The sequence below is a fragment of the Silurus aristotelis genome (genome assembly GCF_946808225.1).
Source record: "Silurus aristotelis genome assembly, chromosome: 11".
In the NCBI taxonomy this organism is placed as follows: domain Eukaryota; kingdom Metazoa; phylum Chordata; class Actinopteri; order Siluriformes; family Siluridae; genus Silurus; species Silurus aristotelis.
This window is the reverse complement of record NC_139584.1, coordinates 9,119,367-9,140,956: the sequence shown is the minus strand read 5'-3', so window position 1 is coordinate 9,140,956 and position 21,590 is coordinate 9,119,367. Positions and strand designations below refer to the sequence as shown.

Genomic DNA, 21,590 nt, shown 5'->3' with positions numbered 1-21,590 from the left:
TTTCGTTTACAGCTGGGGAGCTGTACACAGGTCTGACGGCTGATTTCCTGGGACGTGACTCTGTCATTTCGAGGAGTTTGGGGCATCGATCTCCTATGAGGACTGAAACGGACCAGAAAATATTACACGGTAATTCAAACATACACACACACAGACCCCAGCTGTATGAATTCACATCCAGATTTTGATTCTGATCTTCTTAAAAATTTTCACATGATGTGGGCAGTTAAAGCAATGATTTATTAAGAGTTAAAGAAAGGTTTCTTGGCCACATATAACAATTTATTTAACTGTCATGGGTCTTTATTTTATCAAATTTTCTTCTTTGTCTGTGTGTGTATGTGTGTGTGATCAGAGCCCAGGTTTGTGGCCGCACACCTCATTCCAGACAGCGCAGATAAGGACGATGATAAAGTCTACTTTTTTTTCACCGAAAGAGCAAGCGAGACTGGGGAGCGCGAGGGAGAGGCAGCAATACACACACGCATTGGTCGAGTGTGTGCGGTAAGCTTTCCCATACATGCACACATGCTCTCGCACACACACACACACACACACACACACACACTTGAAGAGAAACAAACATACCAGAACAATTGGTATGTTTTTTCCCTCCCTGTACACACAGCTGCAGAATGTTTGGCATACTTCTAAATCTAGCACACACCACACACTCAGCCCCCACATGTTTGTTCACACACACACTCACATCAAGCACATATGCATATGGATTTTCGCAAGAAGGTAAATGTCTCTCCACGGACCATAACCTAGAGGTTAAGGTGAAAAAGGTTAAGGGTGACTCACGCCACAGACTTCTCTACAATTTACTGTCCCCAGGATTCAAACACACACGTGTAACTACACACACAGGCACACACATGCACACATGCTCACCCCGACATTGTCCTTCAGGGCCAGTTAAGCCTGATTATGGTTATTATCAATTACAGACACACTAAATTGTTAAAAAGACACTGGATTATCAGCACATGTTCTATATACACACACCATTGATCATCCCTCAAGTGTGTTACAACACACACTTTTGTGTTTCTGTGCAAGTGTGAGTGTGTGTCAGTTTATTTACTGAGGTATTATGCTTTATAGTTTAACACTCTCTGTTAGTGTTAGTGTTTGGAATTATTATGGGATATTAAAATGAGTATTTTCTTACAGGAACAGTGGGAAAACTTTATACATAAGTATACATGCCGTAACTGACTTATGAACACACACACACACACACACACACACACACACACACACACATTTGGCTTCAATCAGTCACAGCCTTGATACATTGCTCTTTCTGCATTATAGCAAAATTCCATTAAAGCTTTCTGTAGCCAAGATTCCTCCGATCCTCTCAGAACAGATTTATTTCACAAACTAATTCCAACTATTTCAGCATTACACATATTATCTGAATGCGTACAATGATACAATATATGGAGAAAAGAATTGGGACACCTGACCTTTTAGCCAGATGTGCTTCTTCCCCAAACTGCTAATACAAAGTCGGAGGCACACAATTTTATAGGACGTCTTTGGATGTGGTGGAATACATTTTGTTTCCTTTAATTCAACTAGACGACCCAAACCTGTTCCAGCATGACATTGCTCCTGTGCACAGTGTGAGCTATATGAAGATATGGTTTACATGGTTTGGAGTAGAAGATCTTCAGTGGCCTGCTATAGAGCTTTGACCTCAACCCTACTGAAACCTACCCTTTGGTGATTAATTGAAACACTGACTTCACCCCAGGCCTCCTCATCCTACAGTACATCAATACCTGACTTTATTAATGGCTTGTGGCTAAATGAGCACAAATCTCCACAGCCAAACTCCAAAATTAAGTGAACCATTTTCCCAGAAGAGTGAAATTTATTATAACAGCAAACAGGAACTAAATGTTCAAAGGGCACATACAAATCATGGTCACGTGTCCACAAACTTCATGACAAAGATGTTTGATAGGGTTGAGTTCAGGGCTCTACAGCAGGCCACTCAAGTTCTTCCACTCCCAGCCATGTAGACCATATTTTTCTGAAGTTGGCATTGTACACAGGGGTGTTGTCATGTTGGAACAGGTTTGGGTCTCCTAGTTCAAGTAAAGGGAACGATAAATGCTACCACAGCCAAAGATATCTTTTACAGTTGTGTGCATCCAAATTTGTGATAACAGTTTGGGGAGCTACATATGGCTGAAAAAGTCAGGTGTCAATTAATTGTATGTGTCTATGTTTGTGTTCCAGGATGATGTTGGAGGAAAGAGAGTACTGGTGAATAAATGGAGTACATTTATTAAAGCTCGATTGGTGTGTTCTGTTCCTGGGCCTCACGGCATTAATACACATTTTGACCACCTGGGTGAGAAACACACGCACAAACACAGACATGCACACAACAGACTGAAATATGCATTGATTATTAAATATACTGTATATATGAGTATATATTTATGTGTTCACAGAGGATGTTTTTCTTCTAAGGACTAAGGACGAAAAAAATCCAGAGGTTTATGCAATCTTCAGCACTATCAGGTACCTCCACGGTATTGAGTACAGTAGTTTCTTTCATGATATAAACAAGTTTATTATAAATAAATCATACTCCTTAAAGGTGGAAGGTTTTTAATTATTTTATGGTTTATGTATATTTTTCATAATCAGGTTACTTATTGTAGTTCTTTTCGCATTAATGAATATATGTGTGTGTGTTGTCCTGCAGCAACGTGTTCCAGGGCTATGCTGTATGTGTGTATAGCATGGCTGATATCCGTGAGGTGTTTAATGGGCCCTTTGCTCATAAGGAGAGACCGGATTTCCAGTGGGGACCTTACGAAGGACGCGTTCCATATCCCAGACCTGGAGTGGTGAGAATCAAAATATCCAAAAAGCTTTTTCTACTCATCACACCACAAAAGAGTGGTTCAGGCATCAGCACACATATTACAGTCATATTAAATCTATTGGCTCTTGATCTGTATTTTCATGTTGTAATTAATTGCAGGATAATTTCAGAAGTACAGTCCTAATAAAATGGCTGATGTGTGCTTTCGAATGAGCCATTCTGATCGGTCACAATGATCAGTATTTACAATCAATACTTTAGTTAAATACTTTAAATAATTTTTTTTTTCTTTATATTAATATTATGATTAGTATTATGATTAGTTAGTTTCTTTTCAATAGTGCTAATGCTTTCACTGTCTCTGTCTTTCTTATTTTTATTTTTTTTTATTTCAGTGCCCCAGTAAGATCACTGCTCAGCCCGGCCACACGTTTGGCAGCACTCTGGAGTTGCCAGACACTGTGCTGCAGTTTGCTCGCTCTCACCCTCTCATGTGGCGCGTCGTTTACCCAACTCATCGCCAGCCCCTGCTCTTACGCACCTCCACACCCTACAGACTCACACACATCACCGTGGACCGCACACTGGCCGAGGACGGCCCTTACGACGTCATGTTCATCGGCACAGGTGAGGTCCAGTGGCGTGTGCTTATGCAGTCTATACTTAAACACACCGGTCTGGTTGGTGTGGTACAATTAAATATTACTGACCCTTGACCCATACAGATGTTGGCACTGTCCTAAAAGTCATCGCACTGCGCAATGGCAGCTCAGTCACTAGTGAGGAGATCACACTGGAGGAGCTGCAGGTTTTCAACGTGAGTTTATGTGCTGTCATATTTAAATGTACATTTTTTCTTTTTTTCAATCTTCTTCTTCTCATTTTTTGTTGTTTCTCCCCTTAAACAGGTTTCCACTCCCATCACTTCTATGGAGATCTCAGTGAAACGGGTGAGTTTATGTATATTGTAATTTCTTCCAAATACTAATACAAATGCAAAAAAATAAAAGTACTGGCACACACACACACACTTTAGAAAGTGATACTCAAGCGAATATGGGTTATTATGAGAACAGAAAGCAAATGATTGTAAAATGAATATTTTGGAATATAAATGGAATCCAACAAATGCAGCATTCTCTACTCTGTTTTGTCCAGACTTAAGGTAAATGTGTTATGTAACATTTGTACAGCTACTCAGGTGGTGTGTGTTGAAATTTGGTAGGGACACATAAAAGGTGCAGATCTCACCCTAAACTTACAATCACTTTAGAAACAGACATTTCAACATATACATAACTGTAAATTATAATAAACAATGTCTGGGTCCAATTATGATTGGCTACTTTCCTGATAAACTTTATTTTGTCAGGAAGAGGTGAGTATCAGGATCTCACTGGGATCCCACAGGACTGCCACAGGCAGCTGGGATGAATTAAAAGACTCATTCATTTTAATAACTTTGGTTCACTTCCAAACATCGTCTTTCTGTAGGTTAAAATGGATCACTTAGATCATTATCATGTTTTATTTTTATACTTTTCATCTTGGTATTCACTACAAAATATGTTACAATGGTAAGGAAGAAACTGAAATTAAACAAAACTTACATGCTGCATATGAACCCTAAGTTTTTGATTGTTTAAGTTCTGTTCCTCCCTTCTTCCCCAATAGCAATCACTGTTTATAGGCTCGAGTGCTGGTGTAGCACAGGTTCCTCTGCATCGCTGCAACATGTACGGTAAAGCGTGTGCTGAGTGCTGCCTGGCACGAGATCCCTACTGCGCCTGGGACGGAAAAACCTGCACACGCTATGTTCCCAGTTCCAAACGACGCTACCGCAGACAGGACATCAGACACGCAAACCCTGCACTGCAATGCAGAGACCAGAACCAGAGCGGTAAGAAAGAAACGGGGGAGTGTGGTAGAGATGTTCGGTCCAAGCAACCAGATTTACATTCTTTTTATTGCAAAAAAGATTATTATAAGGTGGGATGTAAAAAACTAGAACACAACAACAAATTGGTAAACACAACAATAAAAATTGACAAAAAAATGGCCACGTTGGTCTTTTTTTTGGTCACGTTGGTACTTTTTGGAGTTTTCATTTGTGCACAGTTTTGTACTTTCTATGTATGTTTATATATGTTTTTACTAGTTTATTTTTTTGTCTCCTCCAAAGGTTCAAAAACATATGTTGTTGTAAATTGTCCCCACAGCGAAAAACAACCGATAATAAACATTGAATTCAGAAATTCAATACGAAACCAAAAGCATAACAGCGAATTTAAAAACAAAAAGACAAAATGGTAATGGTCATTAGTAAATGACATGCTTGTTGCTGATTGGTTAATGCACATGTCTGTCTCAGAAAGGAGGTTTGCATTCGAAGGAATTTATGAGCTTAAAATGATTGAACCCATATAATATGGTTTGCATATTTATGCGTATATATCTGTAAAGAGTATAATGTTTGTATGTAAAACCTTAAAACCCCCGTAAAAAAGCTGGTTTTTCCGAAAAGATAAAACAAAAATTCTAATAAAATAATTAACTGAAAATGAAAGTTTCACTGCATTATCTATATTACAACACAAGCTGTGTATTAAACTTACAGCAACTAGCACTCACACACTACACTCTCAGACACATATATAGCTTGATAGATATGGAAAGTGCTAGAAAAGCATCAGAATTTGTTGAACTTCATGAACTTTTCAATTTATCACCGCTTCCAGACTCATCTCTCATCACTTTAGAGAGTTACAAAAAATGAAACAAAAGACAGAAGGGGAAAAAATAAAAGACAGGCACACACACGCACACACACACCTGCATTTGGAAACCAAAACTTTACCTGCTAAATGAACCGAGCTGAACTTTTTCACTCTGTATCCATGCAGACACACACACACACACACACACACACACACACACACACACACACACACACACACACACACACACACACACACACACACACACCTATCTGCATCACTGTAACTTGACCTCTGTATGAACCACATCGTAAGTTAGTCACTTTTTAAAGCTTGACTGTGTATACATTCACAACCACACACACACACACACACACACACACACACACACACACACACACACACACACACACACACACACACACACACACACACACACACACACACACACACACCTAGTGTCATCTGCCTTCAGATGTCTCTTTGGTGCAAAACTAAACACTGTCCTCTAGACTATAACAGTTTAAATAAGCATCTGCGTCTGTGTGTGCATGCATTTTGTTTTGTCTGCAGTGGAAGATGTGGACACGGTTGAAGTGCGGATTGTGTATGGCACAGAGAACAACAGCACCTTTCTGGAGTGTGTCCCTCGATCCCCACAAGCCACCGTCACCTGGCACATCCAGCGGGACGAACATCTGGAGGAGGTAAATGGGACAAAACAGTTTCAAAATTTTATATAAACATTTGACTCTTTCCGTTTATTGTTTACATTCAAAATCCCAGACATAAGGGAAAACTCTCCGAAGCTCCCAGACCATTTCATTCATCACAGAAGCAATCCTGTCACTGTAAGATGAATAGATGCAGAATGGTCTGCTTCATCTAGCTCTCTGTACATCACTTTTTAAAAACACTACTCTATTTCTTTTTTTAGACATTTGTATTTTTAGGGCAAATATATCAGGAGGGATTGGGTTAGCTTCAGGACAATAATTGTTGGTCTTTTGTAAAGCAATGATGAAAAATAGCTGTTTTATTATGTTGATTGATAATCTGTTAATTTTATATTTTCATAGTACAATAACGGATTTGTAAAAAAAAAAAAACCTCTGTTAACTGATTAACTTCATTAATCAGTTAACAGTTTAAGGTTTCATAGTTTTTCTACTTTTTAAAATAATTTTTCTTTCAGTTTTTTCAATCTTTCAGTGTCCTATGTAAAGATGCATTAACTACAGTAATATTGTCTTCAGTATTGGGACACCTGACTTTTTCAGTTATATGTGGTTCTTCCGAAAACTCTTACCACAAAGTTGGAGGCGCACAATCGCATAGGATTTCTTAGGATGTGGTAGAATTGAATTTTCCCTTCAAGATACCCAATCCTGTTCTAGCATGGCAATGCCCCTGTGCACAAAACAAACTCCATGAATATATGGTTAATATGGCTTGGAGTGGAGGATATTAAGTTGCCTGCTATAGATCTTTTGAGTGCACCCCAGGATTCCTCAGCCCACATCAGTACCTGACTTCAGATGCTTGTGGCTGAATGAGCACAAATCTTTAGAAGCACAAGCAAAGATATAGTAGGACATCTTCCCAAAAGTGTAAAAGATATTTTAACAGCAAATGGGAAATCAATGTGGAATGTGGGTGCTTAAAAAATCACATACATATGGTCATGTGTCCACAAACTTTTGTCCCTATAGTGAAGTTTACAATACTGGAATAATCTTTGTACATTGTTAAAAAATAAATAAATAAATAAATCACGAAAAATCTGATCTGAAAAAAAAACAAAAACAGAAAAACCCTAATTTGTACTAATAAATTACATAAAAATGTTTGACAATTTATTTTATTATTGTATCATTTATTGAAAGTAGTAAATAAAACGTTTATGACAAGAAATTCAAATTTTTTGTTAAGTTTACAGTGAAGTACATCTACAATTCCCCAGTCATAGAATGTAACCCACGCAAGTATCGAGGTTGCATTGTACATAAAAAGAAACAAAGAGCTATGAAATAGTTAAAGTTGTAATAAATCTCTTGTTGGTGTATACTAAACCTGATTTAATTTGTATTTTGACTATATTTTGTAGATTAAAAATAATAATAATAATATGCAAATAAACAAACAAACAAATATGTGCTTTTCTGCAGGTGGAGCTGGACGAGCGAGTGGTAAAAACAGATGAAGGTTTGCTCTTCAGGCGAGTGTTACGCCACGACGAAGGCGTCTACGTGTGCCGCTCTCGCGAGCATGGATTTTCTCAGACGCTCTCGCGTGTGTGGTTGGATGTGTTAAAAGCTGACACCCTTGCTGACTTACTATCACAAGACAGTAAACACAAGGTTTGGTCTCCGTGTCCTTCCAATACAGGCTTTGCTAACCGAACGCCATCCAGGGGTTGGTTTAAAGACGTTTTGCAGCTGATTGGTCCATCAAATCTTCCTCAAGTAGAACAATACTGCGAGCGTGTCTGGTGCAACGAGAAACTGCGGCGGAAACACAAGAACATGATGGACAAATACAGACAAGCGCAAGACGTAGCACGGAAAACAAGAGTCGGTAAGAATGCTGGGGAACGGAATCGTATGCCACGAGACACACACGCAGTGGAGTGACATACACACCCAAACACACCCACTGAGAGATGAACTCATGGACTAGGAGACAAGGGTTATTATACCCATCTCACACTAGGAGGTGGAGGTTGTTTACCATCTCCAGAACTGTGGAGCACATTTTAGATATCATTTGTTTATTAACGTATTATTGTGATGTCATTTTTTATAATTTGACGACAGTTGCCGTATCAACAAGAAAAAGAAGAAACAGACTTTTTGTGGGTGCATGCACACAACCACAGACACACACGTTTACTGTAGTTTTCTACTGTATGTACTGAATAGATCTGGGTGTGATCATAAACAGCACCTTCAGAATACTGGTGTACAGCCAAACAACCTTTATGATCATCTAGATTTAAAAATTGCTTGCATGTATTTTTTTAACCTTTTAACTTCTCAGATTTTTTTAACCTGTAATTTGCTAATTTATTTGGCTGTTACTTCAGGTTCAACAATAGTATAGTGCGCGGATGTGAACTGTGTAGTCTTGTAGTGTTTAATTCCTGTCAAACCACGCAATTTTCCAACAGTAACAATGCTGTATTTATTAGAGAATGACACATCATGCATTATATACATTTACAGTTGTGTTTCACATTGTGAATTGTCTGCAAAACAGGTTAGTTCTCATTATTAGATTTGCTATAGAGCCATTTCCTTTATTAACCTCCCTTTTCTTGTCCCAAAGCAAAAAAGAATTCTTTACAATGACTGTTTTAAAACACTAACACTGGAGACTCCCTAAAACATGCCCAATATTACCTCCTTACAAAAATGTTAACTCATATTAACAATTACACATGGTTTATATGAAGAAGCCACCATACAAATCTCTGTGGGAAGAAAAAAATTCATGTCTTCAATATGAGCACATTAATATAAACCTACTAAGAGAAAATGTATCATGTGAGAGCCCACGATTCAACAGCACTTTGGTATAGAATAAGATCTGCTATTTAGTTATTACTGTGGCTCCACTCAGAAAGAAAATGCTTTTTGGAGCACACAAATGTTATATATAATATTGGGGTGGTCAACTTTCATTAGAGGTCCTAGAGGATGTGCAAAGGTACTCAGTTATTAAGAATTTGGAGGTTTTAAACAATGAAAATGCTATCTGTATGTTAATATTTCTGATGTAACAAATTAGGCAGTTCCACCAACACATTTTAACTGTTGATTTTTCTTGTTCAAGGCATTATATTATGTGTCAAAGGCACTGTAACAACGCTGCATTTTAAATGCAATGCAATACGAGAATGCTTTCTTTCAAAATTTCTTTTTAGTTGTAGAAGGGAAGACGGTGCCAAAGTCTGCATAGTTGTTTGGTTTGCATCCCCCACTCTTCCCCACAAAGCTCAGTTTAGTGATGAATTTGTACTAACAGAAGTCTGGAAACACACAACTTGTTTGCTTTGGAAATATTGCTCTTGATCTAATCTACCCGGATTCAGAGACCAGCATCAGAAAAGGGAACATTTCAGAATATAGATCCATAGCTTTTGATAAACAAAAAACATTATACACTATATGGACAAAAAAACCCTTCAAACTGTTAACTCAAACTCTTTTTTAGAAGAGTTTAGATTATTATAACAGTAAATGGGAAGTAAATGTGGAATTGGTTGGTTAAAAGGCACATATAATCTGATGGTTATGTGTCCACAAACCTTTGGCTATACACTGTAGCTATTAATGGCATTTATTCAGTTTTCAAGGATAGGACTGGGCTATAAATGTTTATTTTAAGCTCATCTTAAGTTCAGATTGGCTGCATCCATTTGTAGCCGGCTAACAAATCATATATATGCTATATCCTTTTCTATGGTCTACATCTAAGGTAAAACAGATAAGCGGCTAAACATTTTGTGGTTATCATAAAACATGGCATGTTTCATTATCACTACTATTTTGACTGAAAATACTTACACTATTTAGTGGACATTTGTCATTGTCATTCCTAAGTATTGTTAATTGATGTTAATTATATGCTAGTGTTAGTGTTAGCTAAGTCCAGCATACATTAATAGATTTTAATTTACATTGATGAAATCAAATCCTCCATTAACGTTGAAAGCGATGCTGCATGTTCGAGACAAGTTGCTATGATTGTGAGACAGGAAGAGGTGGAGCTTCCAAGTATCAGTTAATACCAGAGAGTCAAAAAGACCAATGCATCTATGTGACTGCTCATCTGAGATTTGTATTGTGTAGAAGAAAAAGACTGCTTCTAAATAATAGATCATAGTTGTGTAAAGGTTTTCGGGTCTGTATTGTGTCCGGGTTTTATAAATGCACTAAGAACTACGGACATTCAGTATAAATGTTCTAACCAAATAATTATCTGTATGACACTTGTCTTTAAATACTTGTAAGAAAATCATTTCAAGTATTTTTTCCCTTGCAGCTATAGGGATCTTCTTCAGAATTTATACTGGATTAAAGCCACTGAATCAGCCACGTTTGTACTCGTACGGACTGATTTGAACTAACAGATTGATGCTCTTTTCAACACTGTACTTTCATTGTATCTGCCGATAACATAAAAAGTATGTGTGAATAGTTTGTATTGGTATATGTCATGTATTTATGTCTTATTTAAAAACAGATCCTTGCATGCGGTGTGTACAGATATGGGTTTTTTTTCTTCTAAGGTAAATAAATAAAATGGAATCCCTATGTTCCATATTGTAGACATGTCTATCACATTCTCTGTCTTGGGCTTCTGCAGTTTCATTTACTTGGCGAGATGTTTGTCTTTCCCCTTCATCTCCTTTGCATATGCGTGCTTGTACTGTATATGATTTGGAGACCATTTGAGTTCTTACTATAAGATTAAGTGATCAGTCTACATGTGGGGCTTTTAATCATTTGTTATTCTACTGCAAAAGAGGCAAAAAGCTATCAGTGGTATTGATGTAAATGCCAAAGAACGACCAAACTGAACATAACCCTATCGCTTAAAGCTATAATGATTGCTAACTGATCCTGATTTGTAAAGAAATGTAATCAAGTCCAAATGCTGTTTGTTTGTTTGATGCTAGATTCTGAAATTATGCTCTGAGATGAAAGCATGGTTTCATTTCAGAAGTGTATATAAATGTTCTTGACTTCCTGTGCTAAAAGTAAGTATAATTTAACATAATTCTCTTCAATTATATCCCATTAAAAGGCGGCACACTGGCGTAGAGGGGCAGCATTGCTGCCTCAAGTTCGATTCCAAGTTTGATTCATAATTCCAAAGCCTGCAGAGTTTGGAAACACTGCTGGTTCCACATACAGTAGGTTTTCTTCCACCTCCCCAAAACAGGCCAGTAGATGAACTAAAGTAGCACAGCTTTATTGAAACACTCTGCATTATAACATCTTTTAAACATCAACATTACTACTTAATACAACTCACCATGAATCATATTTTGACAAAAATAGCTCTGATTGTAAGAGGTGAGTACAAAAATTTTAGCCTGCACTGAAAGTTACATTTATATCTGAATAAGGTCTTTACTTTAAAGATGATATAATTATAATCACTGACCTTTCCCTACTTTGCTGTGATCTTTTTTGTGATGGTTAAATAGAGTATGGTAGCACCTTACACTACTAATCATCATTAATGTATTATCACCCAAATGAGGATGGGTTCCCCTTTTGAGTCTGGTTCCACTCAAGGTTTCTTCCTCATAACATCAAGGGAGTTTTTCCTTGCCACAGTCGCCATGTCTGCTCATCAGGGATAAATGCACACTATTCACCTTGACTGTTGATTTCTGTAAAGCTGCTTTGAGACAATGTCTGTTGTGAAAAGCGCTATAGAAATAAACTTGACTTGACTTGATTATTGTAAAAAATATATTATTATTATTATTATCTAAAGCTAATAATTAAAAGTTATTCAAAAACCTGCTACTTTCTTTGTTTACTGCATAGTAAAGTTTAATCAACAATGAACAGACTATTTCTTAAACTTGTTCTTCAAGTAATAGAAATGTGATTTCCCGTTTCTCAGTAGACTTTTGTCTTAATTACTTCAAGGCAGAAAAAAGAGGCTGGTAAAACACTAATGTTGTTAATTAATAAATGCAAAAGCATGAATTGTTGACAAACTGCAGTGTGATAAGTAGACTAAAACTATTGGGACTTGAAAATGAAGAGTTTTATATTAAATGCAGTATCTCTGCTTGATGTTTGGCCGCATCACACTGACCTGTTGATTAATAAACATTTTACCCTATTATTTTGATTTTAATTCATTCTAAATGTAATGCATTTCTAAAGCTTTAATTCTTCTATTGATCAACAAAGTTCATAGAAAGCACTAGATTTCATAAATAATATTATTTATTAAGAAAACTCAATGGTATATTCAATAAAAGCTATAAAAGAAAACAATTGATCACATTGTTGTACATTCTCATCAGATTGAAGACAATACTGTTCAGTGTGTAGAACCAAACTTTACATTTTAGTGTTTATGAGAACAAATCAGTGCATGAAATCCTATAAGATCACAGTAAACACACTTGCGTTACATGCTTTCCTGAATATTCTATTCATTCCAAAACATGCAGAAACAATCACTTTAAATGAAAAAAGGATGCATACCGTACATTTTCAAAACCAACTCTTATAACTCTCATAATCAAACTAGCATGAGAACACCAGTATTTCTACTGATTTCCACTGATAAAATTGAACTATGTCAAATAACAAGATTGTTTGTTGCCATGCTTATGCCAAAATCTCTGCTGAGCTACATTACCCATCATTCCTAACACCTCACATAACCATGTCACATGCCCCTCTGTTCACTTACATCTGTTCTGTGTTACTCCTAACAACCACTTGGATGTTTTATTTTGGGTGCTCTATTCATTTTCATTGTCCTTGATGTCATGCTATTCGTTTGACTTGTACCATAGTAAATAAATACTTTTTGCACACATATTTGCCCTCACCTCCCAAACCTGACATAAAAAGTAAAAGACATCCAGCTGTATGTGTAAGGTTCGAGAGCGGGTCTTGAACCTCGAGCAAGTAGCAGACACTCCAACATGGGAACCCACATGCAGAGACACACTCAGGACATGCAAATCCATTGCTTTGTTTGTTGAAGGTATAAGTCCACCTAAGAAGCAAAAACAAACTCGAACATTGAGAATCAAAAATCAACATAAGCAAATTGGGTCATAATAATAATAATAATAATAATAATAATAATAATAATAATAATAATAATAATAATAATAATAACTCTCGAAACTGAACAAACACTAGAGCAGGGAAAACTCTGGAAGACTGGAGGATCGAAACACACCAACTCAAGATAAGGGTAAACATCTAGGGGAAGAACTCTGGAACAGGGCAGGAGCCACTGGGGACAAAACTCGAAACAGAGAATACACGGAAAGCACCAATCTCAAAGCAAAGAAACAAAACTGAATTACAAAAACTGAGACAAAATAAACTGGAGGGAACTCGAGAACAGGGTACACAGGTAAATACAACACAAGGACTTAGAAACTTGGGAAACCACAATAAACTCAAAATATGGCACTCAGAAAAGGGTACAACATAATGGATGAACTCTACTGTGTGAACTCTATGGGGCTATTAGCACCTTGCAGAATGCTCATTCTGACAGTCTTTATTATTGCCTGAGATTTTAACCATGCGGATCTCAGGACTATGCTCCCTAAATTCCATCAGCATGTGGACTTTGCAATGAGAGGGCAAACATACTAGATCTTGTTTACACAAACATCCCTGGCGTGTACTGCGCACAGCCCTGCTCCCACCTCGGCTACTTAGTCCACATCTCTGTTATGCTAATACTGCTTAGCTGATGCTCTAAACCGGTTCTGAAACAGGTGAAAACCTGGCCAGCAGGAGCCACCCCTGTTCTTCAGGACTGTTTTGAGTGCACTGACTGAGACATGTTCAGGGAGGCTGCAGCCAATGGCGCTTCCATCAACTTGAAGGAGTACACATCATCAGTGACCAAACCATCACTACATGCACCAACCTCAAGCGGTGGATGACCGCAAAATTGCATGCGCTGCTAAAATCTAGAGACTTCGCCTTTAGAGCAGGGAACAAGATGACCTCAAAAACAGCAACTGTCCTAAACCATCAGAGTAGCCAAGTGCATAAACGCCAAGAGAATCCAAGGCCACCTACAGGACAGCGGACACACCCTGTGCATATGGCAGGGCATCCAGGCGATCACAAAGTATAAGACAACTTCACCTGCTTGTAGCCATTACACCCCTCTGCCAGATGCACTAAAGGACTTCTACGCACCGTTCAAGATGCAGAACAACATAGAGGCAAGGAAGACCAACCCTCTTCCTAGTGATCAGGTGCTCTGTCTATCCATTGCTGAAGTGAGGAAAACTTTAGCAGAGTCAACCCACGGAAGTCTTACGGACCAGACAATGTTCCTGGCAGTATGCTATAACAGTTAGCAGATGTCTTTACTAACATCTTTAACATCTTGCTGAGCAGCTCCGTTGTTCCTAGGTGCCTCAAGACAACAACCATCATCCTTTTGCCAAAGAAGACTACAGTCTTCTGCTTCAATGACTATTGTTCCATTGCAGTTACACCCTTCGTAATGAAGTCGAGGCTTCAACAGACTCGACATGAGGCACATCAAGACCCAGCTACCACCCTCACTGGAACCCATGCAGTTTGTGTATTGTCCAAACCGTTCCACAGACGATGCCATCTCCATGACCCTCCATCTGGCCCACACCCACCTAGACAATAAGGATACATACGTATAAATGCTGTTCATAGACTTCCGTTCAGCATTCAACACAATCATCCCTCAGCACCTCATTGAGAAGCTGAGGCTACTGGGCCTGAACACTCCCCTTTGCAACTGGATCCTGGACTTCCTGACTGGGAGACCTCAGTCAGTCTGGATCAGGAACAGCACCTCCTGCACCACCACACTGAGCACTGGGGCCCCTCAGGGCTGTGTGCTCAGCTCACTGCTGGTAACTCTGCTGACTCACGACTGTGTAGCAATGCGCAGCTCGAATCACATCAACAAGATCACTGATGCCATGACCATGGTGGGTCTCATCAGCAGGAACAAAGAGTTAGCATATTGAGAGGAGGTGAAACAGTTAGCCTGGTGTAGAGCCAACAACCTGTCTCTGAACGTTGTCAAAAATAAAGAGATGGTTGTTGACTTCAGAAAAGCACAAAGCAGCCATTCTCCACTGACAATCAAAGAATCCTTCCTGAAGATCGTAAAAAGCACCAAATTCCTTGGTGTACATCTTGCAGAGAACTTCACCTGGTCACTCAACACCAGCTCCATCACCAAGAAAGCCCAGCAGCACCTCTAATTAATGAGAAGGCTGGGGAAGCCCATCTCCCTCCCCCATCCTAACCATGTTCTACAAACATGAGCATCTTGAGCAGCTGCATCACTGACTGGTTTGGGAACTGTACCATCTCGGATTGCAAGACCCTACAGAGGATAGTGAGGACAGCCGAGAAGATCATCAGAGTCTATCTCCCATCTATCACAGACATTTACGCCACATGCTGCATCAGCAAAGACAAATGCATTGTGGACGACCGCACACACCCCTCACACACACTTTTCACCCTCTTACTATCAGGAAAGAGGTTCTGCATTTAGGCTTCACATCCAGACTGTGCAAAAGTTTTTTCCCTTAGGCACACACACACACACACACACACACACACACACACACACACACACACACACACACACACACACACATTACTCATCTCAATTAATTCCACCACCAATTTATATTTATACAGTGGAACCCGGTTATGTCGATGTCCTAGGGGGTCGCCAAAAAGCATCGAGGTAACCGATGATCGAGATAAACGAAAATCAAAATGGCGGCAGTATATTAACGTGCTTGAAATTTCTTTATGTACATGATGTGCGTTAATAAATGAGAATGTGCATGCACGTGTTTTTAAAGGGTTTTTTTACACAACAGCGTTGCCGCGATTTGTTTGATGAAGGCATGTTATAAAAATACATACAGTACATGTTTATCTGTCAGGAATACACCTGCCACGCCCCCTTCAGCCCCCTTCGGCGTGTCAGGTGTTTTCTCGGCCGCTTTCTCTGAAGCTCCCGGCTTCAATCGCGCACATCTGGTGCTCGTTTATCATCATCACCGGCTCCTATTTAAACTTCCACACTCTCACTGTCCGTTATTGTTGGTATATGTTGGTTCACGGCGGTCGTTGTTATCGCGCATGTGTATCCCGGTACGTGTCTTCCCACCGGCACTCTCTCACCGGCTGCGCTTTTCTTCCCAAAGCGCACCGCGGATTCCCCCCCGATCCTGCCGGTGTTCATTCTATTCTTTTGCTGCTCATCCCACGTTCCGCGCCGCCAAGCGCGGCTTTCGCCTCCCGTTCATCGCATAACATTTAACAACAAAAGGCATATGTGCACTAACTAACAGCAGAGATTCACCAGTATATACAATACAACACCTGTAGCAGCTGTAAGGTTTGATTTTTCCGCCACTTACGCGAGTTGTTCTTCGGCTGCAACGAGATAACTGACGTTAAATGGCAAATATTTCCCCCCTTGTACTCGAGATATCAGGGTTCGGCAACATAAAAAAGTCGACATAACCGATAGAAAATGCTTACAAAAAGCAAAAATTTGGCGGTTCCACCTCAAAAACGTCGATTTAATAGGGTTGTCGAAGTAACCGAGGGCGAGATAACCGGGTTCCACTGTATTTAATCATATACTGTTTACATGCTGTTTTGCACCTCTAGACTGCTGCTCTTAGAGTTTTTGAAAAACATTGTGTTTATGTTTACAAATACACTCTTGTATACAGTTATTTTTTGCACATTAAAAAGTCTTCTGTCTGCACTGTTTGCAAGAGGAACTTTATGTGGTGAGGACACTTTCTTTGGTCCTTAGCTTTGTGTTCTATTATGTAGCTCTATGTTGTGTCATGTAGCTCTGTGTTGCTTCATGTAGCACCAGAGTTCTGGAGAAATGTTGTCTCATTCTACCGTTTACTGCATCAGCTATATATGGTTGAAATTACAATAAAAGCCTCTTGACTTGACTTGAAACAGCTAGGGGATAGAGAGTAGAAAAATAGGAGTAGGGGCCCAGTAGCGGCATCTGGTGGCCAAAGCACAAACCGTCACAAAATGTCAAGACTTTCACATGATTGCAAAGTTTTTTTGATAATGAAGGAGCATGTCTTGTTAAAACCAAATTCTGGAAATGTTGGGCGTTTTTAAAATACTTTTTCAAATCACATGAGCCAATATTTTATTCACAATAGAACATAAAAACATAACAGATGTTTAAACTGAGAAATTGTACACTTTAATGCACAAAATGAGCTCATTTCAAATTTGAAGTCTGCAACAGGTTTTAAAAAGGTTGGCACGGGGGCACCATGGTGTAGCATATAATCATCTTTTCAAAACAGTTTGAAGACATGGGCATTGAAGTTATGAGTTTCCAGAGTTTTGCTGTTGGAATTTGGTCCCATTCTTGCCTGATATCCGTTTCCAGCTGCTGAAGAAATTGTGGTCGTCTTTGGCATATTTTTTTTTGTTTAATGTTGTGCCAAATGTTCTCTATAGGTGAAGGATCTGGAGTGCAGGCAGGCCAATTCAGCACCCGGATTCTTCTTCTAATAGCTGCAGTATGTGGTTTTGCATTGTCCTGCTGAAATACACAAGGCGTTACCTGAAATAGACGTCGTCTGGAGGGGAGCATATGTTGCTCTAAAACCTTAATATACATTTCAGCATTCATAGTGCCTTCCAAAACATGCAAGCTGCCCATACCGTATGCACTTATGCACCCCCATACCATCAGAGATGCTGGCTTCAAAACCGAACGCTGATAACTTGCTGGAAGGTCCCCCTCTTCTTTAGCCCAGATGACACGGTGTCTGTGATTTCAAACAAGAATGTCAAATTTGGACTTGTCTGACTATAGAACACTTTTCCACTTTGAAACAGTCCAGCTGAATAAAGGTTCTGGCTTTTTCAACCCTTCGTTGCCCATGTGCCAACTTTTTTGGAGACCTGTTGCAGCCATCAAATTTGTAATGAGCTCATTTTGTGCATAAAAGTGTAAAATCTCTCAAATAAAATAATGTGGATAAAATATTGGCTCATGTGATTTGAAAGTCTTTCAGTTTTCATTTTATTTAAAATTAAAATACGTCCCAACATTTTCGGAATCCTGGTTGTATAACACAATTTATGTTTTCATCATTTTGACTCACTCTGACACAAACCTGTAACCTCCTATTATGTCTACTACAATTAAGTCTGACCGGTTTATTAGCCAGTCAAAAATATTATTATTTTAAAACTTTTTAATTCTGTAGAAATAAATTAGCATATACAATACAGAAAAGGTAAAGGAGTACATAATATATATAAGTAAAAGAATGGCACTGGAACAATGTATGGCAAACTTGCTGTTGTGCCAGCTTTGTGCTACACTTATTTATGTAGAACAGATTGATCATTTTTTGAATGTATTAACATATTTCATACCTGTCCAGCAAAAAACTGCTCCACCACCAAGCAGACTTTAATATTGTCTCAACTTTCTATTAAACAGAAACATAGCTACAAACCAATATAATACGTTTGTGTTCCTGGTTATATTTTATGCAACTACAAATAAAAAAAATAGTCCAGTTGCTATTACCTTAAATCTACAGTACCTCATGTACTGTACAATCATATTTTTTTTTTTGCTTTAATGCAAATATGATTCCAAAAAAATCTAATGTAGTCCAAGGTTGAAAAAAATATATATACACTTAAGGTTTTTTCCTCTTGTAAACATCATATTATTAAAGAGATTTCCATGATTAGTTACATGTGTGTGTGTGTGTGTGACAGAAAGAGAAACTATTTGATAATAAACAGTGATGCAGTCTTAGGCCCCACCGTCCTACGTAATGCTGTTTATATATAAAAGAAACACAAAGCAGTATGTACAGTATTTCACTCAGTGTTACAGCTTTACACAAACTGTGTACACATCTAATCAGGAATCAGAGGGAATGATGTGACAGATGATGATCAATGGTTTAGGTTTCTTGCCTTTGAGCAGAAGGTTAGAAATTAAGGACTACCAGAGAACCACTGCTAAAGTACTTGTAGGCTTTTTTTTGGCGGGGGTGGGGGTTACATGTGTATAAAACGTAAATGTATAAAAACAAATCACAGATGTTGCAGAATCAGTTTTCCTTTTAAGAACTGAACAGACTGCTTATATAGACTCACTCGCATAGGCTCTTACTTTTGCGTAATTTTTTTCACATCAATCACATCAATCAAGTTACAAAAACAGCCTTCTTTCACCTTAGAAATATTTCTAAGCTAAGAAATATGTTATCTATATCTGATGCAGAGAAGCTCGTCCATGCGTTTATGACCTCTAGAATAGACTACTGTAATGCATTACTAGGTGGATGTCCTGCATCATTAATAAACAAGCTTCAGTTAGTTCAGAATGCCGCAGCAAGAGTTCTTACTAGGTCAAGAAAATACGATCATATAACCCCAATCTTATCGTCCCTACATTGGCTTCCTATTAAGTTTCGAATAGACTACAAACTACTGCTACTCACTTATAAAGCACTAAATGGTTTGGCTCCCATGTATCTATCCAGTCTCTTAACACGCTACAATCCGTCACGCTCCCTGAGATCTCAAAACTCTGGGCTTCTAGTAGTTCCTAGAATAGCAAAGTCCACTAAAGGCGGTAGAGCATTTTCACATTTAGCTCCTAAACTCTGGAATAGTCTTCCTGACAGTGTTCGGGGTTCAGATACACTCTCCCAGTTTAAGTGCAGATTAAAAACATATCTTTTTAGCAAAGCCTACACATAACACACATCACACACATCACATCACAACCTTGTGCTCCAGAACATCTGATCACATGCACATTATCAACTTGTGCTGTTAATATCATGAACAGCAGCTACGCTAATTCCTCTCCACTGCTTCTCTTTCTCTCCCCATCCCGAGGCTTCCTGAGGTTTGGCCAGCTCCAGTCACGTCCCACCTCGTGAAGATTATGGACCTATGGATGATCATGGAGAAGTAGATGCCGAGTGTTTAAAGGCCCTGGCATGGAGAAGCTGATGCTGGATCTATGATGATCACAAATTGTTCTGTATTGTTGAAAGATTTATGACCAAACTTTTGATGTCACCCATATGAGGATGGGTTCCCCTTTGAGTCTGGTTCCTCTCAAGGTTTCTTCCTCATATCATCTAAGGGAGTTTTTCCTTGCCACTGTCGCCACGGCTGCTCATCAGGGACAAACGCACACCATTCACCTTCACTGTTGTTTTCTGTAAAGCTGCTTTGAGACAATGTCTGTTGTGAAAAGCGCTATACAAATAGACTTGACTTGACTTGACTTTTTTTTTACTCATGGTCAGCTGATAGTCAAAGGTAATATTATTCAAAGCCTAATGAACGCCACACATACGCGAGTGCTTTCTGCTGACTGTGTAAACTCTTCTTCCTCTCCCTACGTCCTTCACATTTTTCTTTTCTCTCATCTGTCATCACCATGCTTTTGTTTTCTCTACCTCCTTTCAAACAGCCGTATACATGGTATGTCGGAGAAAATGAGAATGTGAGAGAGATCTGCGAGAAATGTTTATAAAAAAAAAAAAAGAAAAGAAAAAGAAAAGAAAGACACCACACAGAGAAAACATCAAGCATACTGATTGGAGAAGGTGTGAAGAAACAGGATTCGTGCTGGAGATTGAAAGACTGACAGTCCAAAAAAACTAAGTGAATATGTGAGCCTGTGCATATGTGTGTGTGTGTGTGTGTGTGTGTGTGTGTGTGTGTGTGTGTGTGTGTGTGTGTGTGTGTGTGGTAAACTGAAAGCACTGAATAAGTGAAAGTGTGCTGACATGGAAAATGTGACTCTGATATGTCAACAAGCTGCAAAAAGAGGTTAATGAGCATGTACCTAACAGGATGTAATTAGGGCTAATTAGAATCATTAATCATTCATGCTGTCTCTGCTGTGGCCAGTATAAGACATGAGGGCAGATGAAGTGCTATGACACCAGAGGCAGCTGGTTCAACCTGAGAATGTAAAAAAAATAAAAAAATAAAAAAATAAATATATATAAAAAAAAAAAAAAAATATATATATATATATATAAATATAGTCTCTTGCATATGCCCACATACATTTTGTCTTTGTAAAATCATGCAACATGAGATTTTAATCTTCAGACTGAACAGAAACAAATGTGGAATTTAGAGAAAAAGAAAGTCTGAAAGTGACACTCTAACATGAGGACCAAAAGTAGATTTATTATTTGA

General features: G+C 38.6%; 1 protein-coding gene across 1 annotated transcript in view; it reads left to right on the top strand.

The window, feature by feature from the left end:
• The window catches only part of sema3bl (sema domain, immunoglobulin domain (Ig), short basic domain, secreted, (semaphorin) 3bl), a 42,638-nt gene extending 31,732 nt beyond the window's left edge, over positions 1-10,906 (top strand). Inside the window, exons 6-16 of the mRNA XM_083555356.1 lie at positions 13-129; positions 356-504; positions 2,260-2,374; positions 2,478-2,547; positions 2,735-2,879; positions 3,253-3,484; positions 3,583-3,674; positions 3,766-3,807; positions 4,532-4,757; positions 6,148-6,281; positions 7,743-10,906. Coding sequence (XP_083411482.1) covers positions 13-129; positions 356-504; positions 2,260-2,374; positions 2,478-2,547; positions 2,735-2,879; positions 3,253-3,484; positions 3,583-3,674; positions 3,766-3,807; positions 4,532-4,757; positions 6,148-6,281; positions 7,743-8,207 — 1,787 coding nt within the window. The 3' untranslated portion in view covers positions 8,208-10,906. The remainder of the gene's footprint in view (positions 1-12; positions 130-355; positions 505-2,259; positions 2,375-2,477; positions 2,548-2,734; positions 2,880-3,252; positions 3,485-3,582; positions 3,675-3,765; positions 3,808-4,531; positions 4,758-6,147; positions 6,282-7,742) is intronic.
• Positions 10,907-21,590: the final 10,684 nt, after the last annotated feature.